The 27,743-nt window shown below is 36.7% G+C and overlaps 1 protein-coding gene across 6 annotated transcripts in view; it reads right to left on the bottom strand.

Moving 5' to 3' along the window:
• Positions 1-27,346, bottom strand: part of LOC136847178 (putative protein-lysine deacylase ABHD14B) — a 31,120-nt gene extending 3,774 nt beyond the window's left edge. Inside the window, exons 1-6 of one of the 6 annotated variants that reach the window (XR_010855643.1) lie at positions 26,978-27,121; positions 22,359-22,523; positions 18,530-18,664; positions 11,747-11,918; positions 9,328-9,554; positions 2,261-2,490 (exon numbers count right to left, since the gene is read on the bottom strand). Coding sequence is in view for 5 of the 6 variants with exons in the window: in XM_067118605.1 (XP_066974706.1) it covers positions 2,261-2,490; positions 11,747-11,918; positions 18,530-18,664; positions 22,359-22,523 (702 nt within the window). In the remaining variant the exon portion in view is untranslated. Of the gene's footprint in view, positions 1-2,260; positions 2,491-9,327; positions 9,555-11,746; positions 11,919-18,529; positions 18,665-21,319; positions 21,424-22,358; positions 22,524-26,977; positions 27,122-27,312 lie in introns of those variants that run through there. The other 5 variants (XM_067118605.1, XM_067118606.1, XM_067118604.1 and 2 more) reach the window with 5 other exon arrangements.
• Between the last annotated feature and the right edge of the window lie 397 nt (positions 27,347-27,743).

The raw sequence follows: 27,743 nt of genomic DNA, 5'->3' as shown, positions 1-27,743 counted from the left end.
CATACTGAGCAATACTCTCAAGATTATATGGACCTCAGAAAATAATATTACCACAAGGGCATAACTGGCGAACTTGAAGCTTGCAATATTTATTGTCACCTGTCTCTGTGTGCAATGTGCCTTACAAGCAAGATTGCTAGCTTTCTACCAACTTTAAATGACATCTTTTGAAATGTAATCCTGAGATGATACCAAACATTACTCAGATTTATCTGGACCAGTGGTACCCATAAACAGTGAATTATAGTCTATGCAAGGTACAAAACTGGCTAAGCAGCAGATCTGGTTCAATTTCATTCCCACCAACTATAGAACTTCACACCTGCAACTCATATCACAGATTAAGTAAGGTGTATGGTGAACACTTGGGATTTTTGGTGAAATTCGTAGGTGTGAGGTTGCTTCAGGAAGTTCTGTGAGATGACAGTACCCAATGAAGTAGTGTGTCAACACCAGGGGATCTGAAGGAGTATCTCTAGCCTTAGAGACTAAAACCTGATGGCTAAAACTACCAATCCTAATCTATGGTAGTATCTGTTGAGAGAAATCATACTCGACATACAGATGGATATGATTATTTTCCCTATGTATGATGTAATACCATGTCAAAATCAGCTGTTCATTGCTGTGAAAGGCTTTAAAACAACTGCTATTATTTTTTTTGGAAAAGATTATATTTAACCTGCAGGGCATGACAAATGCATTAACAATTACTTAATCCATTCATTTCTCATCTACCACCTACATGGAAAGGAAATTATTAATTTGAAGTAACTGACATTAAAAAAGCATTGCATAATACATACGTAGATTCCACTGGTCACTTTACCACATACATCTGTAATTTTTAATAACCACAATGCCCCTAACTTCTCGATTTCTTTACACTATCTCAGGAATTTTTAAAACATTTTTAAGGGATTTTAACACTAGGTAAAATAGAGTCCTTTCAGTTTTACTGCCAATAACTGAAAATGAATAGTCAGTCCCCGCTTATCAGCGCCATCAGTTAACGATGTTTTGGTTTTACGATGCTTGGCTAACGATACCATTAACCAGTTTTTCGGTGCCTGTAAGCAATTTTCAGCACCAGTAAGCAGTTTATCGGTGTTGATAGGCAGTTTATCAGCGTTGGTAAGCAATTTTTGGCGCCTGCAAGCAGTTCATCAGCATCAGTAAGCAGTTTATCGGCACTTACAGCATCATACACAACATATACTGTATCACCAAAATTATTGTGATGTTCCGGTTAACGACGATTTTCGGTTATTGGTGCCTGGCCAGGAACAGAACTCCCCCTGTTAACCAGGGAATGCCTGTATGTCCTACTGGGAACTCTAAAGTTATTGATATACTGTATTTGGATTTTTTTTTTTTGTAGTGTAAAGTCAAACTTTACATCCTTGACATTGATCATTTGAAAATATACCATAAAATAAAAAGAAATACAAATGTCAAAGCAACTTCTTGGAAAAGAATAAATATAATCCTACCATGGCCATGGGGACTGGTCCCATTAACATCTTAAATAAAAATTCAAGTACAGTACTGTACAAGAAAAAAATAATGAAAGCACGACTGAATAAGAGCAATAAAAACAATTCATCTCTACCAAGTTACAAAGCACTAGAATCAAATCTAAAAGGTCTCCAAAAATCATCTGTTGTTTTCTAGAATAATCCACTACTTTCTTTTTTGCTATTCAAGGAGGAATATTGAAAAATGGGTCATATGGTCTCAAGAAGACAAACTGTCCAATCTTCATTGCTATCCAGAAAAAGAACTTAATTATCTGGAAGGGATCACCTTACGAATGTTTTCTAAATCTGTTCATCCATTACAATAAATCCTGCTCAAGTATAAATGCAGATACACATACACACATAGTGACAGATGGACCCAGTCTAGGGAAACTAAGAGTAATTGTAGGTGAAGATATAAAATCCAATGCCTTCACTTCAGGTATTCTGCTTTGTAATTTTGTGTCCACTTTCAAAGAAATTATTTTTCACATGAACATTTTCACATCTTCCTCGGACGCTAGACTCTTTGAACCTAAACTTTAAAATAAAATAATAAGTATAACATACCAGTATAAAGTATTCATTTGCACTGCATTTTCTATTGGGCCCTCAATCAATACTGTAAGCCCAAAATCTGAAAAAAATAAACACTTCATCCTTGAAAAATTGTTCGTTAATCAAGGATACAAATTCTATGTGGTAGAGAAGGTATGCTACAATATTGTTGGAAAACTTACCATGATACTTTGCAAGTAATTTACAGGTACTTCATCTGTTGCATCAACAGCTATTGGCACAAACCCAGCTAGTTCCTGGGATTGCAATGCCAACATAGGAAGTGAGTATACACCGGAGAAAGAAGGGGAAACTACGATAGAGGGTGGAAGATCCACTGCGATGAAGAAAGATTGGAGCCATGAGCGCCTTAGTTCGGGGCCCAACTCCTGCCGTCCACTGTTGCCAAAGCCTGAATATTATAGTTAAAAGGAAGTCCCATCACCAAGACAGCCTACCATGTTAAACAATCCTAGATGATCTTTTTATAACCACACTTTAAACAATTAGACAAAAATTTTGTATTCCTCTATTAAGGAATAAAGTCCAGTACCATACATTAAATCAATATTTATTAAGAAAAAATCAACAAATCACTGAACATATTTATGATTTATGCATTTTTATAATTCAAAATAAACTAACAAGACCAAAACTGATAATACACATACACGTACAAGAAAAAACTATAAAGTTTCATGTATATGGATGAAATTATTTCCTTCACTTCCACCTATTGTTTTTTGGTTGAATAGGGCATACTTTGCAAGCATCAATCTTCCTAAAGATGCAATAACTTCTATGTGGTGGTATGGATTAGAGTGAAGCACAATTCAAAAACAGAGGTCAAATTGTTTTACTCAAGGAATTTTGAAATATTATATGACAGAATTTGCAGACATCAAAATAAAGTCAATTGTTTACGATCTGAAATTATTACCTAAGCTCACACAGTAAGGTAATTCCTTCAATCTTGAATTCCCTGTTCAGGATATACTGTAGTTATTTCTATGATGTACAGGATATACTGTAATTATTTCTATGATGTAAACTCCTTTTTGTTTAAAAAGATTGGCATGTAAATTATCACCAATATAAATTTTGCTAATTCATGCCCTGAAATCCTTAAGGGGATCTGAAGGTGAGAACTCTGACTGTGCAAGTTTCTGTATTTCCTTATGAGGTATCTGACAGCACATGGAAATTTTGCTAACTTCTATACCAAACTTATTTCCCTTATTTTCCATTCACTACCGAAGAAACATCCCTAACTTATCAAATGGACGCTTTGAGTTTTATATCAACAATTAGGTAAACTTTGGAGTTATCTATGTTGGTAGCTTCTATCATGTAAAACCTAGTTTCCTACAACCTTTACTGCTTAAGCCTCAACTCACTGGGAAGTTCCTTCCCATAACCAGGAGTGAAGTGCAATGATTGTTGGTAAGTATTGAAGAAACTTTCTCTCTCAGTCTGTACAAACAAGTATCAATTACAGCCTTCATCTTTTCAAAATCAAAAGCTTCTATTCATTTTAATCATATCATTCATCAAATTATCATTAACTCCTCTACCAGACAAGATTATGCTACACATTAATGTTTCACGATTACAGGCCTATCATTAGCTATGGGAAAAATGGTTTCAATAAAACCATCCTTAACTGTATTCACTTCACGTAATTCCGCTGTATACTATATGCACAAAATAGCACCAACTACTTCTTAGTGACCACAATTCATATACTGCACTCATATAATTTATCTGTACAAAAACGGCAAAAGAATATCGACAATCTTCACTCACATCCAAGAAATCATAACCTTTCACCTGACAGTGTTACTGTGTTGTACTAACACTGCAAGACCTATGCTCCACCCTTTTCAACATGCAAAAAGAAAAAATCAAAGCCTAGAACTGAAGAACATAAGCTCTGGGTAAAAATTATTTCCCATTTCAGATGAACTTAACAACAAACTCTGTACATACTTAACACAGAAAACATTAAGAACTAAAACGATACAGGCTTCTTACAGCATGCTGAAATTAGCTACAATGCTAAACATCACATGCACATATTCATGCAACACTAAGTTAATCATGCAAAAGTAAAAGAACAAAGTTATTACAAAATTGAATGGTTAATAATGAGTACTGTAACAAAACTTAATGTCTAAAAATAACAAAAAAGGGAAAAAATATACAAAAGCTAAACATACAATCTGAATATTTCATTTTTCCATTATTTGACTTTAATAAAATGGAAAAGAAAATGAAATAATTTTCATCCCATCATGCCATAATGACCTTTGATTAACCTCATGATAAGGTAGATTTCAATGATTCAATAAAGACAATAAGATTCATGCTGCAAAATATTTCTGGTTGCTTTGCCTCCAAACAATGATGTTGCAATGGTTTGCAGTTACCGCTAATATTCACCTACAGATAATCCTGGAATGTTAACAACTTGTGGACTAATTTTCCAGATTCTTTGTTTATATTTCAGGAATTTCCCTCCAGGAATCATAAAGTTTTTATCATAACACAAAACAAAACTTTTCTTCAGCCTCTCCTTGAAGCATCTGTTAATAAGAAGATTGCTCTAAATGAATTGCTGTACAGTATAAAGAAAACTGCAGGCCTCCTTCAAAAAGTCTTCTTGACAGTTTTGGGTTAGGCTTCTTGCTGTCCTTCCAGTTTGGTTCCTGAGCTGGACTGTAAAAAATCAAGTTGGAGTAAGCTCACCTAGCATCTTCTACATGGGACTTGCATCTCCAGCAGAGATAGGAGGACGAAGATGGAGTATGTACCATTTGCTGGCTGCATATTACAAGGGTCAGATTCTACATTGGTTAAGTTAAGTATATATTAGTTTTACCAGACCACTGAGCTGATTAACAGCTCTCCTAGGGCTGGCCCAAAGGATTAGACTTATTTTACGTGGCTAAGAACCAATTGGTTACCTAGGAACGGGACCTACAACTTATTGTGGAATCAGAACCACATTATAGCGAGAAATGAATTTCTATCACCAGAAATAAATTCCTCTAATTCTTCATTCGCCGGCCGGAGACTCGAACTCGGGCCTAGCGAGTGCAAGGTGACAATTCTACTGACTCGCCCAACAAGGAACTGTACACTGGTATTACTACAGATGTAGACATTCTGAAGCTCATCCCAAGACAATACCATTTGCTGCATAGGATCTATGTCAGGATTTCCACTGTTTATGCAAAAGGCATGGTCTCCACTCACCTGTGTCAACGATTTCCTAGATGGGAAAAATGTCTCATGTTTGTACCAATAAGGGCCAGACTTCTTGGCACCTATCTGCCACATCATTTGGATATGTGAAGAAATGCTACTGGGGACATGTTGAAAGTGAGAAGCCCAATTCATATACATACTTGTCAAGTTTTCTCTCAAGTACAAGTTGGCCTAGCTCAGGAGGCATGACACTAGATAACAGGTCAGAGAAGTGGTGGGAAGTTGGTGGACCTAATGCTGCTTCTTTGGGACTTTAATTACCCAACAACCTATTCTCTGTTACTGTTGTTACTATCCTTATAGAGATGGTATTGCATTAATGAAGATGGATTGTGGGCAGAAGTGCTACAGTAGCTGTAACACCCTTCTATCTAGAAAATTTCTCAGTACTGTCTTCACCAGGTTCATGTTAGTTGGAATTGCTGAAGCCTTTCTGAAAATCTCAAAATACCCACAAGCAGTACTGTGCCTATGAGGTAACCTCCCACATCTGAGATGACCAAGTGGAGATGACAATAGAGTGCATGTGTGGAACAGTGGCCCATGCTTTTGTATGACCAAAAGAAAAATGGCAAAAAACAAAAGGAAAAAAATTTACACATTTCTAAACACTTTGCTGTGGGTAACTCTATTCATCTCTCTTAAACTGCATTTACTATTAAGAAATTTACAATTACCACAGGGTTGCCTTTCTCTTAAACTGAAAAAAGTAAGGTATGTTTAACAGACAAGAGAAGATAATGCAGTACACCTTATCTAACATCTACAAACATACTCTTCTTCACAAATTTACTTTGAGGTCAAATCAAAATTTATTCCATTTTAAAACCAAGATGAGTACATCTTCTCAAGATGTACTCAGTCCACAATATTACTCTATTACATCCATGAAGTCCTGATTTTTTCTGTATTAATCAAGCCTTAAGATTGTCTTTACAGTAAATCCCCCGTATTCGCGTTCTCATGGTTCACGGCCTCACGCATTCGCGGGTTTCTCTGTGGAACATATCTAGCCATTTTTTGCGGAAAATTCGCCCATTCGCAGTATTTTTCACTGAGAAATATTCACTAATTACTGTATTTTCATATCATTTTCATGAATAAATGCACTTTTTGTGATAAAACTATTAAAATACTCAGGTATAAGCATTTTTACAGGGGTTTTCTTGGTTTAACTATCAAAATGGGCAGTTCTAAGTGTTTTTAGAGGGGTTTTAAGTATTCGCGGATTTTAGCTATTCACGGGGGGGTGTGGTACGCATCCCCCGCAAATACGGGGGGTTCACTGTATACTGACTCCCTAATCCACCCTGCAATCTTCTGTCTTCTGTACTTTCTATGACCAACTGTGACATCCATTCTCTTCTGTGCTGATATGTCCTAAATACCCTACCACTTATAATCTTTGAGATCACTAAATCTGGACTGTAGTTTTATTGTCTCTGAGTTCACAATTCAGACTGCCACAATCCTTCCTCTATGTAAAACACAGGTCCTCTTATTTTCATTATTACTGTAATGTGTTCTAAAATACAATCAACTTATACTAGTCTTATAATTCAGTTATAGAATTTTAGTTTGGTGGCCTTTGATATTCTTATCTCCATGACTGCAAAGATTATTAAAAGCACTTGTCTTCAGCAAAAATGCTATCCTGTCCCTCCCTTTCTATCTCACTTATGGAAGCCAATATTTCTTCTAATATTCAAATTAACCTGGTTGCTAAGTGTTTTCAGAATTGATCAGTAAAATCTACTAAATTTAACATGCTTAATCCCAACAATTTCTGGAATGAATAAATGTAGACTATCTTTAATGCAAAGAATAATATAGTCTTACCATATCTCCTTTTTTGGTTTCCGTAATCATTCATCAAGAGTAGCATTATCAATTGTTTTACATCAGGTTTTACAGTGGGGAATGTCTGGAAAGTTCCCCCCTCCTTATCCTTAGCAACTTCCATATCTACCCCTTTCCCATGACATGCCCTAACCCTCTCAGTTAATATTCCTGTCTTTCAGCACTAATCTCTCTGCTATGTCCACCATGCACCTCAGCATAACGTAGTCAACACTTTTCATAATTTTTCATTTTCACTGCAAGTGCACATTTCCCCAAAGCTGAAAAGTTCAGGACTATCCATATGACCAGCATTTTTCCTCCGTTTATAGTACTAATGGAATATTCTCATTTACCAAGGGTCCATTCATTTCTTTCCAATTAATCCTGCTTGTTGATACTATTTTACTTACAGTTCTCACAATAAGGGGCTACAGAATATGTCTTGACGATATTAAATATTATTTTCCTACTAAATCAGCCTCACCACTCAAAAAAGAAATTCTCCCTCTCTGTGCCTTTCCCATCAGCCTTGTTTTTACTTATCAGATGTCAAAAATCCCTTACTCCATTTATACCCAACAATTCTATGCCTCTCAGGTAAAGCCAGCTGTTGCTGTCAATACATGGTACTACATTTACCCCTTCACCTAACCCATAGTATCCATTTAGACACTTTCAAGTCTCCACCACCTCCTCCTCTGTCTCTTTTCAGGTCATCATAATCTTAGTTGAACTTATTAACTTTTAATTAATTTTTTTATTACAATTTCCAAACTTTCAAATATCTCTAAAATCCGTTCCTTCAATTCTGCTGCTACATGCTGTACCTTTCAGGGTTCTTCTTCCTGTACTTCCCTGTACCATGACATTATGAAGGGCTCATACTAATCATTGACAGATACCAATGTATAATTAAAAATCTTCTGATAAATCTGCCACAAAATTTCCTCAAGATCTGATGACTCGAGTATAATCATTGCTCTATGCTCAAGGAATAGATTCTGCACCTCTGGCAGGCACAGATAATCAAGCACTGATTATATTTCGAGAACCCAAGAGGTGTTGATTAGCCTGTTCTTGTGGACCACAAGCATGTACCACAAGGAGGGTTAGTCAAATCACACCAAATACTGTATTATCAAATATTCAAAATTGGTAACAATACTACCGAACAATGAAATCTGGAGTGTAGCATGATATTTGATAAGCTGATAAGCTAGTCCTCATCTTACTAATTTTGATGTTATAACCCAAAGACTAGAGATGTTTAATTTTGCATAACTAAACTTACACCATCTACATACTATATAGTGCAGTACACACTTGTTCTCATGGTGAAGAGTAATCATATCAGAAATAACACTTTTCACCAACAAAATTCTTAAAAATTTCCTTGTGGAACACCTGCAATGATAGATCTAGGCTAACTGATAAGCATCTTAATAATAACTCTTTGCTAACAGTCACTCCGAAAACTGTTGAGATCAAGTACATATCCACCAAATTCTCATGTTCATCACTTAATCTGCATCATTACTAATCTTTGTTAACCTAATTAACACAAAATTTTAAACAATAATATAATTTTTAGATGCGTTTAAGGATAATGCTTCACACAATGGGGTGTGTCATTGCTTACCTACATGATTCATGACTTGCAATAAGGATATCTTTTCAACAAATATCCCAGCTGTAATATTAAGTAAGTGTACTTTTTATAAGTAAAAATGACACTATCAAAAATGGTTGACTTACCTTTAAAAAAATATGAAATGAATATAAGCAAGAGGTTCCCAAGTGCTACTCTGTCTCATACCATTCAACTATCTCATATATGATGGCAAAGTGAATATAAAATATAACAAACACAACCAAAAAAATCTTTTGTCTGTTTTTAAATAAAATATCAATATCTTAGCCAAATCAAAGTTGGACATCTGACATAGCATACTTTTGAAATCTTACGTCAGATTAAACGTGATAAAACACCGACTAAAGTGGGTGCCTAATTCTGATCCATTTACTATGCATTTCAGCCCACTAACTTGAAATCCCTTCTGCATTAAAAGGACCTGTTCATGAACACACCTAATAAAAATAAATATACTGTAAATGTTATATGGAAACTTTCACTAACCGTCAGATTAGCAGCAACTGGAACTATGGTACTGGAGCTGACCGGGGCAACTGGTACAAAGCCACTGAGTCCCTCACGATGCTTGAGTATAAATGGGAAGGAAAACCCCCCGCTCATTGATGGAGATACTAATATAGGTAGGTCAGCCTTGAGTTCAGTTATGAAGGCCTTCAGGTAATCAGCTTTATCAGCATTTTGTGGCAATTTTTCCTTCGTCTCTCCAAAGCCTTGATGCATCATAACCAAAATCAACAAATTAATTTGGTGATAAGACGACTAAGGTGTTCACATTACATTTCAACATGAAAGTTCCACTTTTTAACAGTTAGTAATGCTGAATGACACAAAACTGCATGCAATTCTACAGCTGTGCAAATAAAAACAAAACAAAATTTTTCATTGAAAAATAAAGCCACATCTTGGAACACTACTTCACAAATTAAATACAATTAAAAACGTCTAACAAACCAATTTAAATAATGCTATTAAAGATGTTTTGAATTTGAATAATCATTACCAATACGAAAAAATATCTATAAGAAATTGAGTTTTAAAAAGAAAACTAAAGAACTGAATATATACGAAAGCATTCAAAATGGAATTACAAGCAAAATCATATTACAGGCATGCAAACATAGGACAACATAAAGCAAATTTAAGCCATACTATATTATAATATTGAGAATTAGTATATTCCTGGCTAAGGAAATTTCAAGTTCTCACTGGCATACTGCTCTAATTCTACCTACAGTAGAATGGGATAATATAGAAATTATTTCTAAAGAACAAAAACACAAAAGTTTAAACTAATTTTGTGCTACAGTATATGGACTACCCTCTTACTTTTACTTCAGTGTGAATATCTGCTTAATGTAGACAAGAGCTGCTTAAAACAACTTTCAAAACCTTTCCCATCCCTCAGTGTCAAACTTGTCAAAGATATTTACCAATTAGAGGGGACGGAAAGACACACCAAGTAGTAGCACGATGATATTAATTGTGAAACTACAAATCTGTTTTGAATTTTATGTATGCTTGATAAGAATTACAAATGGTCTTGCTTTTCTCTTTGCTGAATACCTACTTAAGAGGGAGATATTTGATTCTGGAGCTCCCTAGCAGTTGTTTCCATCTCATTTCAGAACACCACGTTACTATACAGCATGTGTGGCCTGAGAGGGTTTTAAAGTCTCTACTTGAATTTTTCTCTCGATAACTCTGTAATTGCATTATGTGCAGCATGAAAACTTGTTAAAGCTGTGCCATGCAGCTCCCAAACAGTTGTATCAAATTCATGGAGGGTCACCCATTATTGTAAGGGGGACCCTAGTTGAGAAGCTGTTTGGGTGAATACTGACCCCATTTGATGATTCTAATTGCTCACCTGAAAGATTTTTTTCTTAAATAAAAATAAAAAACTGAGACAGGGTAAAGTTAAGTAAGTTAAAGAAGTTGGACAATTAGGAGGGGAGAGACCAATACTGTATTATGCTACTGGAAGACAAGCGAACAGCAGAAAGCAATGCAGCCAGGGCCTGGCTTAAGTTAGGACTAGTAGTCATTATAAACAAAAAGTCAAAAAAAACGAAAAAGTCTGAGAACAGCCAACAACAACTAAAACTTTGCTAAACAAGATACTGATGATATCCAGCATTAGACAGACTCAAACTTATCACCTATGGAAAAAGGGAATAAACTGAATGATATAAAAGGGAGGATACCAAAATGGAACAATGAGAGGTGAGAATGGAGGCCCACAAGAATAAGACAGCAGTCTTCGACTGTTAAGAATCAAAAGCTCCTTGTTTCAGTAAATGCAATTCAAGAAGGTTTTCTCATCAAGATATCATATACACTACTCAAAATAATACATCATTATTTTTATTGACAAAACCGAAATGAAAAATCCTTTAAATAAGCTACCCACTGCTTGAAATAAGGTGCAATGTACCAATGAGAATTCACTGTTTCCTTTATCTAAAGTTTTTCACTTATAACACCCAACAAAACTTCAATCAATCATACACTCGTATCATAATCCAATTTCTATCAGTTCATGCCAGATTTTGCAAATAAATTTTCCTAGTAAACATTACACATTCTGCACTACAGCATGACCAGCAACAAAACTCATTCTTTCCACAGTAATTGCTGAGATTAATAAATGTCTCTGATATGTCATAATGTGTAATCACTAAATAACCATATATGCCCTAAATTGTCTGATAACTTAAATTGCTAAAATAATGGAAAAGCTAACCAAAAAAACAATGTTACGATATACAGTATGTCACCATAAATATTGTTAATCAATGACCATTTTAAGTGTTTTGAGAGAACATTTGGCAGTTATACCTTTGTCAAAACATCACTACCCATGTTTTAGCTTGAATGAAAAGCTTCAGTAAATGCTGCTCACCTGGTAGATCAATAGCAATGACACGATGGCCCATGGCAGCCAAAATGTTGATGGTTCCAAGATTCAGCCAGGTTTCAGACTTAAAAGCCATACCATGCAGGAGCACGACAACTTCTCCACTGCTTGTGACACCCGAGGGTGGATTGGCTTCACGATAGAATGTGTTAGTACCCTGTACAATAAAACAGTATTTATGATGTATTAGAATAAAATTTTAAGCTCTTTAAACTCATACCTGACACACAGCTAAATCAATGCATAACACTACAGGGTGCCATGTAACCCAATTTTTGTCAGATAAAGTAATTTTGTTATTTTAAGGAAAATTGTCAAAATAATAATTCAAACTGTAGTCTGAACCAATGTAGAGGATGTAGACTGCCATACAAAACTGTATTTATTGACTAAATAAATCTTAAATTGCCTAATTTGGTAGGGATAATTTGATTTGAAAATACAGCAAGACCATCAGAGTTCCATAATTCTATTGAAATCAGATATTAAGGTACCTTGTGTATTTACTGTGCATGCCCATGACAAAGCTAAAGTAACCACATTTCAATGCAAATAAAGGTAATTGCAAATCTTAAAGGTATGATGGTGTCCTTATTTCTCTGAACACAGTAGAATGTGTAAACAAGTACTGTACTGTCAAATACAATAGCATCCAAGCTAAAAAGTTTAAAAACAACAAGTCTCTAGTTCAGTAATGTGGGAAAACATAAGGGAACATAAATTCAATTGAAAACCTAATTTGATCAGTCTCACTTGGTAATAATGAACATTTTCTTTAAATTACATCTCACAGAATTTGAGAACGCTAATGTTTTTATTCATTACAAATGAAAGAAAATGTTCATATGTGGTAAAGTATTCACAGCTGATATCCTGTATACTCCAAAATAACTTACTAATTTTGGTATTCTTACTCGTTGCCTCTAAATATTTACTAATTTTGTTAGTCCTTTCTATACTTTAATTTTGGTACTGTACAGGTACTGTTTTCCTACGTGTTAACAGCAATTCAGTTTTTGATATCAGCTGTATTAACATTTCCTTCATTTCATATCAGCTTTATTAACAACTCCTTCATTTCATATCAACTGTAATAACATTTCCTTCATTATCTACTGTTTTTCCAAATTTGTTTTTCTTTACTGCAACTCAACAAATCATACATTGCATTACTTCCATGTGTCAAAATTCCTGTCACATCAACCTATACTCTTAGGAACTGAAAAGCCCCACTGCTCATGCCAAGACCTGCATAATATGCCCTGCTTCACTCATCACTTACAAGTTTGACTCCAGAGAGTGAGAATATCTAGCATTCAAAAACAGCAAATTTTGAGAGTAATTTGTGTTTTTTTTAACATGCATACCTGAAGTTCTTTACAAGTGATTTAACTTGCAAACGTGAGCCTGAATGGTCATTTAACTTTCAGACATTGACTGTCGACAGGTAGGGAAAGCCCAACCTACCTGTAAGTATACTCTCCATTCCCTTCCAGCCCTGGTACCAGGGTGAGGGGTGGCTGAGGTGGGCCATTAACGTAAAGAACTTCAGCTTTCTATGTTAGGAAAAATACAAGTTACTTTCAAAATTTGCTACTTATTCCTACACAAATACAAACCTTTGTTCTTTACATAGGAGACTATCCACTGGCAGGAGTAGTCTGGTTTGGTTCTACCCACCAGGAAACACCTTCTTCATCAGGAAGAGCAGAGGAAGGAATCCTGCACCTCTAGTCTGCTGTACATATGGGATGTTACAACTGCTACACTTCTGGGCATAAAGTACAGGCAATCCCCGGTTCACGGCAGGGGTTCCGTCCCCGGCTGAGCGCTGCTAACAAAAAATCGGCGATAAGAGCACCAAAAACCCAGCTTCACGGTGCTGTTAACCAGAGATCGGCACCAAAATCCCCACTGAACGGCGTTGTTAACCGGAGACTGGCACCGAAATCCCCACTTAACAGCGCCATTAACTGGAGATCAGCACTGAATATCCGGTTAACAACGTCGCTAGCCAAGAGCTGTAACACTGAAACACTGTTAACTGATGCTGCTGATAAGCGAGGACTGCCTGTAATGAGTTTGCTTTCATTACCTCGTTGAAGGCTGAAAGAACCAGCATGTGTCAGAGACAATAAAACTTGCTATTAAAAACTAGTGAGTTTGTTTCATTGTCTACCTCTTCTCTCCCCTTGTCAAGGGGAGAGTGGGCGTTATGCATCCAATCACTCTACAAAAGTAAAGCTGATGGCCAGAATACCACTGTTATGCATCTCACCTGCAATCCTAGTCTGTCCAGCATGTACTGGCTCACTACCTGAGTTCTCTGACCTAAGCAACACAAAGGTGAAAGAGAAAAGGGAGATCAGTCACTCACAAACACTCGCTCATGGAATACCTTGGACAAGGTGCTACTTGTCCCCTTAGGGGAGCCAGGTGAACTACACAAGTTGTTGGACAACCACCACAGGACTCAAGGAAAAAGTGTCCAAGGATTTGTGGGTAATGTCCCAAAGATAGAATGAGGTGAGTGTGGTTTGACACAACCACAAACCCTGCCCCCACTCATAATATCTGTTGAACAGACAAGTTCTTCCAGAATACAAGGGACGGGGGCAATGCCCCTAACCTATTGAGCCCTCACCTGACCATACCTCTGCCTTCCTAGCCAGATGATGTGTATGTCTGTCTGATCATCTCACACAGCCAGAGAGATCATGTTCTTGGACGACTCTTTCTTGGTCCAGCCAGTACTAATGAAGAGGCATCAACACTCAGGCCTCAGAAGTCGAGTTTTCTAATGATAGTACCACACAATAACATCTCATTATGATCACCACCAACAAAGTCCTCTAGGGAGGGGATCAAAAAGGACTCAAATCTGATGTCAGGGACCAATGGATTCTGAGTCTTTGCCATGAATTCAAGGACAAACTTGAGTGTAACTTGGCTGAAGGCAGACCTGTAGCCCTTAACGGCCAAGACAGAGAGAAGCTTCTCTTGGTGAAGAAAGGTGACAAAGTTGTTACCTGCTGAAGAGTGGCTCTGATTGGAGAGACAATCCGTTGATGTCACCAACTACAAAAGATGGCACATTTCCCCTGGTACACAGCTGCTGAGGATTCTCACAGGCATCCAGTCCTTCACTGTGTGGCGAGAAAATCATCTTGCTCGCAGGGGACACTGGATAGTCTCCAGGCATGAAGTGACAGCACTTCCACTGCCTGTTGATATCTCTTGATGTGCAGCTGGCACAGAAGGTTGTATCAAGGGGAAATCTCTCTCAGGACCTTGGATAACAGAGCTGGCAAGTCTGCATACCACTCACCAAGTGGACACTTGGGAGCTACCAGCGTCAACCTGAGATTCGGGGTGATCAACAACTTGTTGATCACCCGATGAACCAGGCAAAATGGAGGAAAGGTATAAGCTACTAAATTTTCACACAGATGCTGGAAGGCATCCTCTATTGCAGACCATGGGTCCAGCACTGTGAAACAAAACACCAGGAGCTTTCTTTTGTGCCAAGTTGTAAACAGATCATTACTTGGAGCCGCCCATGGCTTGAAGAGTCTCTCTGTAATGCCTGGGTGTGGAGACCAAACTGTCCCTATCACCTCACTCTGATGGCTGAGCTTGTCCGGCACTACATTCCGAGAGCCTGGAATATACCTGGCTAACAGCTCTACCAAGTGCTCTACTGTCCACTTGTGCACCTGCACCGCCAACCTGTGAAGCTGGAAGGACACCAGTCCCCCTTGCTTGGTGACATATGTCACCAATGTATTGTTGTTGCTCATCAACACCACGGAGTGCCCACCACTCAATCCTGTAACTCCTGCAGTCCCCCGAGTGTGCTCCAGTCTTCCAAGAAGCACTAGGCAGCCCAAGGTCACTGTCCCAGGATCCCTGAGCCACTTTTTTTGAAGAGCAGGAGGTGGATGAGGGAGCACCTACTTGCTCTCTTCTCACCTTATCTAGTAGGGCCATGCTGGCAGCTAGGGCCAGGTCTGTAGACTGGGGTCCCTTGCTGACCTGGGTAGGGATGCTACCGGGCTGGCACCTTTTACTCTGGGGGTCCAGAGAACCCTAGGTAGCAGTTGCACCCTTGTGCTCGGCAATGGGTGCAGTGATACTCATGGTACCACTAGCGAGAGACCCATCAGCCCTCTCTACAGCAGATGACTGACCACTGAAAGCTCTATGAGACTTCCTGCGGGGAGACGAAGCAACCTTCCTCTTTCCTCTGCTTATTAGCTTTGGAAGAGGAAGGGGAGGGGGTGACATAACTTGAAGACGAAAACGAAGACAACGACTTCCTTTTCCTCTTCCTCACAAGTGCAGCCAGCGTCAGAGAAGAATACAGGGAGTGAAGGAGGACCTCCTTCATGGGCGAAGCCATAGGCAGCACCTGGGGACACATTACTGACGACACATGTGGGGTAACCAGCGAGGTGGGGGCAGTCTTAGAGCTAGTGGAGACCATGACCATTGAAGTAGTCATGGTCACGGTTGAAGAAGTCCCAAGAAGACCCTTGATTGCCTTCAAGCTAATGAGGGACACAGCTCTCAGAGCCCCTCAGCCTCCACAACACCTGAAACATAAGTTGGGTTAGGGGAGAGCTCTTTCCTATGCCCTGAGAAAGTGTCTTCCAGAGGACAACTCCTCCTCAGAACAAAGATAGGCTCCCATGGAGAAACCAGGCTGGATGTCTTCCCCTCTCCTTGGTGTCCCTCTACCAAACCTATAGTAGGAGTTGGCAAAGGGGAAACTACTCCCTTGGGAGTAATAACATCAGAAAGAAGTTTGGCAGGTGGAAGAGGAATTCCAGTGTCACCAGCGGAGTGTTGCACTCTGACGACACTGGGGGAGACCTCCTCCTCTCTCTTCTTCTTTCTGTCAAACTTCACCTATTGTTCAGATGGCCAAACATGGCACTCTGAACATGGACAATTCTAATTTGCACTTACACTTCCTGCAAGAGGTGCCTATCCTTCCCTGGACAGCACCTCAAAACCTGAGGTTTCCTCTCCGAGATTGATGGCTTAATTGAGGGGTTTGCAGCATAAGCAAAACACAAACAACTCAAAATACATAAATATATTCAAATTCAGATAAAAGCATAAAAAGAAAGCAAACAGCAATTCAGACAGAGAGTCCACTGAGACGTCTATATACGATAGCAGCCAGAAAGCAAAGTGGAGTGCATACCAACAGGTGGGCGGGGCTTGCCCCTACCTGTTGATAGTTAACGGCCTTGTCTGAAAGTTAAAAGCCTGTTCGAGCTCGCGTTCGCAAGTTAAATCCTATGTAAAGAGCAAAGGTTTGTATCTGTGTAGGAATAAATGAAAAACTAACCTGAACAGTAAATGATGGTGGAACACAAAACACACTTAGACAATTATTTTTTACTTGCTTCTGTAGAGATCCCTTGTCAATGACCACAAAAAAAATCTTTAAGTTTAGCTTAAACATGTTTAAATTTGTGTACATTAAAGATTTGGTTTGTTGTGACCGAGATTAGCCCCAGCACTCCATGCTATCTGGCCTCCCTTGGTGGCTCCTGGCTTAGCCTAGTCCCCAGAGCCACACTGGTTTTTATGTCACTCTCTTGGGATTAGACCTTTCAAGCCTCATCACTGTTGATCTTTATGTATATTTTCATGCTATCATTTTTATTTGGGTTTAATGAGATGAACAAAATCCTTTTATGCTGCACATATCTGGTCTCTTGTAGAGTTACCGTGAGTAACCACTGAATTATCCTTATCCTTTGTTAATTTTTTATTTCATGTTATTCTCATTAATTCTGAAGAATTTTCACTTAACTTGACTTTCCTTTATCTTCCTTGTCATGTTTATGTAGTAATACACAGTACAGTATGTATGTCCTATAACACTGTACTGCAACCTAGTACAGTATAGTACAAGCAATTATCGTACAACTGTTCACATGCACTGACAATTAGTTTCCTGTCTACAGTATAAAGAGCATTTCCTTAATTCCCATTACTGCTATATCTGCTTGTTCTACATTTTTCCAGCCAAGTATGAGAAGTACTCAGCATCTTATAAATTGTTAAGCCAAAAAATAAAAATACTTACAAGAGTCAACCACTTAACAACATTTACTTGGGTGATTTGTTATAATGATCCACAATCATTAAGTACCCTCAAAAATCAAAAATTAAGTATTCATTTTAACAAGAGTCAATAGTAGGGAGAGGGTAACTGTGTGTGTGTGTAAATTGTCAACATTAGATTTATATTTGTTCCATCTATTTGCCTGCACAACAGACTTCCATAAAATAAAATTCTACACTACTTTATTTGACAGAGTTTATGAGTCATATCCCTATAATTTTTACAAGTTTAATAACCACATTTCATTACTGCAATATGAAACCAATGCAAGATACTCATTCCACATAACCTTTACTGCAAGCTTTTTTGTCCGATGGATAATGCAATCTCATTCTTAACAGATTTTACCACTGAAAATCTTTGAAAGGTCACAATATTCCTGTGACTTACTTAATATAGCAGCTTGTCTTCCACAAAATTTCCCATATTTTCTAACTGTGCGGTGGATAAAATATAGCTGAAATACTGAAGCCTTCCTGTGCCAATTAAGTCATAATTATGAAAATTGTTTGATGCAATAATGCAAATTGCATTATCCCCATACTGTACAGTAGATAAGTGTTTGCATAAAGGTTGAAACAAACAGCTATACAAAAAAATCCTTCAAGTGTACAATAACTTACCATGATGTTTATGTGATTTGTATTCACAGTAATAGATGACTTCAAGTCTGATGTCTTTGGAGGAATTTTCTCTGCCTGAAGATTGACACTACGCCAAAATGATGCATCAGCCATGGTTTTTCCTGTAGCTTGCCGCTATACAATAAAAATACAAAATGGAAATTACCAACAATGAGACTGAAAATCTTGTGGAAATACTCCAAATTCTATGCCTAATGTTAAAATTATTGTAAACAGTATGGCACTAACATAACTAAGTACCTCTGTCTAAACTAATGTTCTTGTACAACAAATTATGAAACATGCAAAATCCTTCAACTGATCAACAGAAGGTTCAAACTGTCTTTGAAAGAATATGGTTTTCTAAAGGAACACTGTACAACTACCTTCTACATCTGAAACTATGAAAATAATGCAACAGATTAACCCTTAATGGACAGGAATCCTCATATGAGTATCTATAACAGGTTTTAGGTGATGGATGGGAATCCTCATATGAGTATTGATACTACTCGCCATCGGTTTGGGTGACTTTAGCGGATAAAAATGTTCCTAGCACTTCAATGGGCCATAAATGACATCGATCAGTAAGCCTTGAGATTTCAGAGGGGAGAGTACTGCCTCTCTGCCGCTCCAGGATGTCTTTTTATTTATTTGCTCATAAATATACCCAGGGATTGCTGTTGGTTTTAATTCTTATCTTTTATGATAGTGTGTCAGCTATAATTGTAATTTTGCAAAGAAAAGTGCAAAGAAATACTAGAAAAAACAGTAAACCTCACAAAAAGTTACTGGATCTCTCCACCTCAGTAAATCTTGTAAATATTTTACAAAAAATATACTCAGAATTTGTTACTGACTTTAGTTCTTACCTGTTATGATATTGTGTTAGCTGTAATTATAATTTTACAAAATAAAATACAACAAATTATTAGAAAAAACATACATAACTTGGTAAAATTAACATTTTTATGAGTGTCTTGTAAAAGAGGCCCCACACAGAGTTGTAAATAGTCACTTTCAACTTCCCATGGAAGGTAGGGAAAATTTTTTTTAGTTTTTTTCTTTAACCATGTGCATTTGCATATCTTCCTCTTTCCACTGATGTGTTTTTTTTCTTAAATTATCCAACCTTAAAGTCTGCCTGGTCTGGGGGTGTGCTTGATATATATTTAGCCCATCCCTTAAGGGTTAAACTTTTTTTTTGGTAAATCTGAATCAAACTTCAAATGATATAGACATGAAAGACACTGTTATGAATATGAAATACTGTACAATAGTGTATGATTGTAAATTATTTCAATTTTCACGTAGTAAAATTAATAAAAATACATACAGTATTGGAAAAAGAACAACGTTAGAAAATAGCTGGGAAGCATTAGTTACTATTTATCAGGCTAAGAGAATGACCAATATTTTAAATCATAGAAAAATGATTAAGTTTAGCAGCAGCTTAAAATACTTTACCATTAAAAGTAAAATAGCAGTGAAACCACTCATAAACAAAATGAAAGTCTGTGAGTGTAAGTTGAACTGCTTAAGAAAACACAAATAAGATGTACAAGACTTTGATAATAATATTAAAAATGTAGGTAGGTTACATACCCTAAGAAAATTGCTACAGATACTGTTAAAAAAAAGAATATGTGAAAGAAATGTTTATACTGCACATATAACAAGATGAATGCACATTGAAAATTCTTCTTTCCCTGATTTGTATAAAATCTCATCCTGATATTTAGTCCATATGCCACAGCACAGCACAAAATCTACAGAACCTTTATACCAAGTATCTACAAGCATCTATCGGATATTTTCAATTTTTGCGGCAAGGTTGGACACCATTAAAATTTTACTATTTACTTGCCAAACACTATTCATAATATCAGTATACCACTTGCTGACCTACCTAACCATAAAAAGGTAGCAGACTTGGTGAAATTCGGAGGAACAATATTTTTTCATCTCATTCCCCCAACTATGGCCTCATAACAGTCTTTAACACAAACCAGCTATTGTTCTAATGACTAAATATAGGAATATATGAATCCCAGAAAACAGTATGCTATTTTTCAAGTATGTGCATTATGTTTTATGGAAGCTTGTTTAAGAAGCTGTGGTTTTTCTGGCTAGTTCTTACGAATGGAGTGCTCATTGTAATATTAACAATACAAGGAGAAGCAACAGTATGGGTAAAACCTTCAAGAAGCAATCACATAAACATTTATAAAGGTCATACTGTACTATACTTAAACCATCCATTCCATTTACTAAAATCATACACTAACTGTCATTCATTCAATAAATAAACTGCTAATTTTCCAAAGATTTTCTCTAATACTCAAGTATGTCTCTCATAAGCCAAGCCAACAATGAAAGTGATTTTCCTTGTTTTCCAAAAAATTATTACAGGAACCACCACTGTGCTCTCAGATAAGTTGCACAAAGCTTCTGCACTTGCACAAGCAACTTATGCTTACACTGTTCTGATTTATGTGTAACAATTTCAGTATGAGAAAGTCTTTGGACATTCCTGTTTCCCTTTCTGCTTAAACAAAGACACCCTAACTTATGGCAAGATGACATTCCTGTGTGACTAACTTTATTGTTGATGCTGGTATTTAGAAACTTTTCATGGCATCATTATGACAAAAGTTACCACGCATGTGATTTATGTCACATCACCTATAACAACTTAATCATTATATCTAAACAATACAGATGATTGTTACACACCAATCAACAGCTGCACAAAAACAGCAATATAATTACTGTAATTCAGTACATTACCTTTTCTGCAGTACTAGTTGTCTCAGAGACAGCCAACAGCAACAATAGACAGAACCACAGTGGATACATGACACTCTAGATCAGCATGACTTGCCAGATGTACAAGGATACACATAAATGAAGTACAGCATAGCAGCTTTCTTCCATCACTTTCTTATTTTTTACAGATATTCTAATCCTATGAAGAATATTGTCTTTAACTCATACAACTGCTTCAACATTCAAATGCCAACATATTCATACAATATACTGTATTTAGAGAAAATCAACCAAGATGAAACATCAACATCCCACTCAATGTAGTAACTCAACCTTGACAAATGGACTTCAACCCTGTCACATTCTCACTCTCTCTTTCTCAATAAATATGCTGTAATAGTTTACATTCAATTCTTCCACCTTCCAATTCATCCCTGAAATCAAATGCTTCACATGTTTAAACTGTACAGTACATAGTTGTTTTTAATGTCACAAAAATTACTTTTTTATTGACATTCTTCTCGTCATTAAATACTTCAACAAAACCACAGTCATGTTTGGCTTTCTAATTTCAACCAAACACTGTACTATGCGTGCATTACTCTCTTGACCTTGAGAAGTCTTTAGAACGCTAGTGAGTATAGTTATACATAGGGCTGGTACATTATATGCCAAGTGTCTCAAAACAAGGTCAGGCATGGAGGGGTAATGAGGATGAAATGGATGAACCATTTTAAAAAGCTGCTAATTTTGTTCACCAAAAATTCTAACTCAAATGATTAATGAAAGAAAAACTCTACACGGAACCTGAAGTTAAAAATTATAAGATATAAAGGCATTCTAAGAGTTGAAAGATCCCTTACCTTATCTATGGAAGATACTGTAATTAAAAAACACTCAGGGCAAGTGTATGTCATACAGATAAAGGTGCTTCAACACTCAGGGCAAGTGTATATTATAGAGATAAAGGTGCTTAAACACATGAAAGCTAAGAGAAACCTTTTGGTACAAATAGATGCTACAATAATAACACATGATTTTTTAAGCATAAAAACCTAACCTTGACAGTCTTTGCAACCTGCTGAAACACTGCTCCTAATTTTGGCTTTGGCCCAGTGGTACTTAAGGCTGATATAACAAGGCAAATGGCAGCGACCCCAGAAACAGCTACCATCACTCGAAATGGGGTCATTGGTATTTTGTTCAGCATTAAGCTGGGTGCCATCTGAAATGATGAAATCTTTATCCACTTAAGTGATCCCTCAGCTATCAAAACAAAATGATAGAAGTTTAACAGCAAGGGAGAATGTCTTCTTGCTGTAATCTGTTTACAAGGCTTGTAAGCATCTGTTAACAGGAAAATTTACATGGAAAATCATAATTCTGGAATAAATGCAAATTCACTGCTGTACCTCACAGTGATAATGTGTTCTGCTGAATCCAGTCAGAGCACAGCGAATTTTTCTACATTAATGATCCAGATATCACAAATAAAACCAATTAAAACAAAGACAGCATAAGACATTCCTTTAATCTTACTTGTATGTAAAATAAACTATCCAACATAATATAATTTCAGTCTCCACAGTTGTAATCATTATAACCATGGATAGCAAATAAAGTAACATACTGTAATAAAGGGGAACACACCTTGTGGAAAAATGGAATAAACACAGAAACTGTGTTTGGTGTCTCAACTTTATTACAATTGATAAGGGGACACTGACACCCAGAGTAATACTGATAGCGAGCAGTGTTAAAATGAGAATGGGACTGTGCTGACATAAGTGCTAGTAACTTAACAAGACCACTGACTCCACGGAGGTCACATTTCTGGATTATCACAAGGTTCCTCTGAAGGATTTGTTTTTGTAAATGGAGACTGAAATCAGGTAAAGCATAAGTGGTTACACTGTAATGCTACATGAGAAGGGACCAGAGGGAACTAATTAAAATCAAAATACAAAAGGCAATGAATCTGAAGACCAAAGGGATGTTCCAGAGAATCTTCAGTGCTGCCTGAATTGGCAGCTCATAAATGAGATCTCTTACTGGCACACATTCAGAGCACATAATTATCAATGAATATTTACTGTCACCTAGAATTATTTTGTCTGAATTCTAATTCTAAAAGTATGGCCTCATTTCAATAAATTACATTCAAAACATATGTAATGTACTGTAATCATTTCTATGCTATGAGAAACAAAGTGATCATATAGATTGTTTTAAAATTTCAAATTTTTTAGACTATGTACTAATTACAGGACAGTCAAATTTATCGTGTGTTTAAATCATGATGTTAAAGACGAAAAAAATAATTTACAGCCCTAGTTATTATTTTTAATGTTTAATAATATATTGGTACTAATTGTCCTGCTTTTGTTCTATTTCACACCCATATGAAATTAGCACTTTTTCATTCAGTCCCCTTTATTCAGTACACTGTAGACAACACAAAAGGTTCCTTGGTGTAGTAGCCTCTGCAGTGCATTAAGCTAGGCCTGCTGTAAACAGTTACCCCATACAGAGGTTAGAGCCAACTTTATTTGGAAGAATGAAAAAAAAAATATTAAGCCAGAAATAACCAAGCAGTCTTCAACATTTTACATCCTGTACTCAACTGTTGGGTACATGAAAATGTACAAAATATTTACTCTGTTTCTTGATTTTTTAATTTCATTATTCAAGTAAATTGTGTTAAACTGTAGACAAGTGAATCTGGGGACACTGGGACTACTATATTGTTGCATAAGAAGTTCTGAGACCCAGACAGTGATTAATTTTTTTTTATTGTTTTGGCTCGGTAAATCACAGTTCTAAGCTTCTTGAGTGTTTGCTTTGTAGTGATGCCTCTCAAACAAAGATATATACATGCCAGGATGCTAACAGCTGTCAATACTTGATATCGTAATGATAACTAACTTTAAAGGTTGGCTAAAGTATACCATCAAATTTCTTAATTCGTAACTATATCATACTGCATAAAGATTTCACAATTTTGGAGTCTGGGTGGAAAAATATACCACCAGTTATGCAGTTTTGGGCATTTGTCTATGGGCAAATTTTTTATTGTTTTATTCACCCACTGAGATCTACCAGCCCAATGTTGCATGAATATTATCGCAGTGGACATTGTCACAGACTTCTAGCCGTGATGTCATGATTAAAATGTTTGGATTTTCCTTTATATAACTGTTATTTTGTTAACGACAAACTCATCTATGGCCCTAATGAATGTCAAAGTATTAAAAGCACAGGTTAAATTTTGAGTGTCTTATCATTAATTGCAATAACTTATTTACTATGACTTCTAATGCAAATGTATTACAGCTTAAACACTGATATACAGTATTAATAGGAGGCCAAGCAGAAACTATGACCTGTTTGTTTACTTAGTCCTAGTAGGTTAGTTAAACAGTTTAGTACTCAAGAGCTAATTATACAGTAGTTTAAGCCTAGGCCAGTGACTAAAAGTAAGACTACCCTAGGAAATTGATAACCGAAGTTAAAGTGTTTCTTGTATTATCTTTTCATTTGACATACGTCACAAACTCAAAAGTAAAGGAATTTATGGCCCCGAAAATGTTAAAAAAAATGGCATACTTTGATTACTTGGTGGTGTATGCTATACAATTTGGTGGCACTGTAGCTAGCCACTACCTTCAGTAAAGTGTGTTGGTTAACACTAATTGAGTTTCATTAATTTTCCACGTAAGTTAAACTGTGTATGGTATATTACCATGTATAGGCTAATGGGAGTTAAACAGTTGCCACAGTGTCTGACTGTAGATAATCTGCTATGGGTTTCTAACCTTTGTGAAACATAACCATTAGTGTGGGATAAAGCAGTCACAAGTATTTTTAAAGATAAATCTATCACACTACAACTTAGCTGTCAGCTCACTTGTGACATCTATCAAACGAAAAGATAGAAGAAACAATTTAACTTCATGTATCAATTTCCTGAGCTAGTCTTACTTCTAGTCACAAGCCTAGGCTCAAACCATAATTAACTCTGGAACTAACTTATTTAATTAGCCTGCCTGGAGTAGGTAAACAAACAAACGTTATAATTTCTGCTTGGCCTCATACCAATATCTTTTTGATTAAGCTATATGACATTTGGTTGATAAGTTTTTACAAATGATGAAAGGATGGACTAAAGAGAAATAACAAAACAGAAATGACATCTCTAATTATAAAAAACTCAAAATTTAACCTTTGTTTCTCCCAAATACAAAAAATATGAAAACTCCCCACAGTGGTATGCCAAATCCACAATTGCTGGATGTAACATGTAGGTCTAGGCTACAGGTAGGGGGAAACCACACACACAGCCTACATACACACAAATAAGTTTTGGGTAAAAAATCTCCAGTAATAAAGTACAAGTATAGCTGGAAAAAATATTTGGTTCACATAGCGGTAAAACTACAAGGTAACTCTGCATGGATTATTATCTTGGAAATTGTTTTTTTCTATACTTTTAGTGTTGCTGATGAAGGAAGTGGTGTTGTTCATTATCGGTCAATTATTATTAACATCGTATCTACTCAACACGGTTGGGGACCCATTGGGAACATGGGGTTTTGGGTGGGAGAAATCGTTGGGAGAAAGACCGGACCGCCATGTTGTTGTTATGGAATGGTTTAGCAAATGCACAAGTCATTAGGGAGCCATATGTTCAAGAAGGGAATGGCTAAGGAAACCTATCACAAAAGGAATTATACTAACCTAACCTAACCTAGCAAGGCGTGTTATTTAGCCGAGAGGCTCCACCAACAAGACCCCCTGGTGCAGGAAACTCCACTTTTTAACAAAACCTCCTCTACAATACTGCACATCCATGATAGCATTCCAGGATGGCCAACGTACAACTTCTGAGGTTAATTACAGTCGACCGACAAAAAATAACGGTAAACTGTTAATAAGCAACCAAAATACGGTAATTTTTCGTTAGACTCCAGCCAGCCATTTTGGAAGGCTCCAGCTAGCCATTTTTGCATGAAAAACCATTTTGGGTTTTTCATGCAAAAATGGCTAGGAAATGATATGGCACCAAGAGAACCTTAAAAATACCAACCTAAGGTAACCTAGGGGTGTTTACTGGTTACAATTTTGCCATATTAGGTATGGAGGGGAGTGGGTGTCTGGTATTGTCTTATAAATCGTAATTTAATTATTTTTCTCTGTTACTAAGCATTTGCAAAGATCATGTATTGAGAAGAAATCTTTTGTTTTGATATGTTTTACCCAAGAAAAATAAAAACTATATAATGTGGGAGGTGGCTGGAGTCTTCCGAAGAATAACCCAAAATACAATAGGAAATGTCAATTTCTAAGGTAATAACCGATGCGGAGCAACCCCATGGTTCTACCCACGTAGCCTAGCCTCGGAAGAGGTATTTCGCGGCCTCGGGGCTACTACTTACATCTAACGCACGGCAGATTCCTTAATAGCAGATACGAAAATGAAATATAAACCACTAGGTTTAAGATGTTCGACAGACTTTCAATTAAAGCTGGCGTACCCGGTAACCTGTCCCTTAAAGGTGGCACTGCACGCAGCCAACGTCAAAATCAGGCCTAATTGTCGCTACCAATGTTGCCCCTAAATAAATCACTAAATTCCCAATTCAGTCACATCGATTGAAAGAAAAAGACTCTAATACGAACCTTTACCGGTACACTATGACTATAATCACTTGACACGTAGCTACTGCGGTATACCTTCACCTGCACAGCGATACGAACTACATTTACAATGTTTTCTTTTTAATACAAATGTCAAAGTCCCCTGTGAAGGGCTGCGTTCCATGTAGCATTGATTTGTAAGATAAGTTATTAATTGCTCATAGTTCATCATTAAATATGATTTCATGTAAATTATTGTTTGAAAACCTTATAATATAATCAAGATTTGTTCAGTGCAACCATATGTAATAGGAGTTGTTTAATATTGTAGCTTACACTCTAAAATTGTAAGTATCGTTAAAAGAAACGTAACTAACCGGAAGGTTGTGTTGACTGTTCGAATACGGAAGCAGCAATGGAAAAACGCACGCACAAATGTACATTTCTTTCCAGCTGCATGACCTTGGTGCATGCACGAACTTCCATAGAATGTGTATGAATACCAAAACTTTAAATTTCTTCGACCCATTTCAAACGGTGCTTATAGAAATTTATTGATGCAATGATTTCTATACAAACTGCGGATCCCAATAGCGCTGTTATTTATGCCCTCACACACTCCTTGTCTTTCATTGCAGTATTACAATAATATTCGCGCATTAGATATTCTCTTGTTATTTCCCTATCTGTATTGTGCATACTAATTTAATATCTGTTCCTCTAGAAGCTTTCTCGTTTCTTATATCTGTTCCATAGCAAGTCTCTACTTTTCGGAATCTATAAAAAGACAGGTATGTTATAACTGACT

The sequence above is a fragment of the Macrobrachium rosenbergii genome, chromosome 16, assembly GCF_040412425.1.
Source record: "Macrobrachium rosenbergii isolate ZJJX-2024 chromosome 16, ASM4041242v1, whole genome shotgun sequence".
NCBI lineage: Eukaryota > Metazoa > Arthropoda > Malacostraca > Decapoda > Palaemonidae > Macrobrachium > Macrobrachium rosenbergii.
Note: the sequence above shows the minus strand (reverse complement) of the source record. Positions and strands in the feature narration are given on the sequence as shown.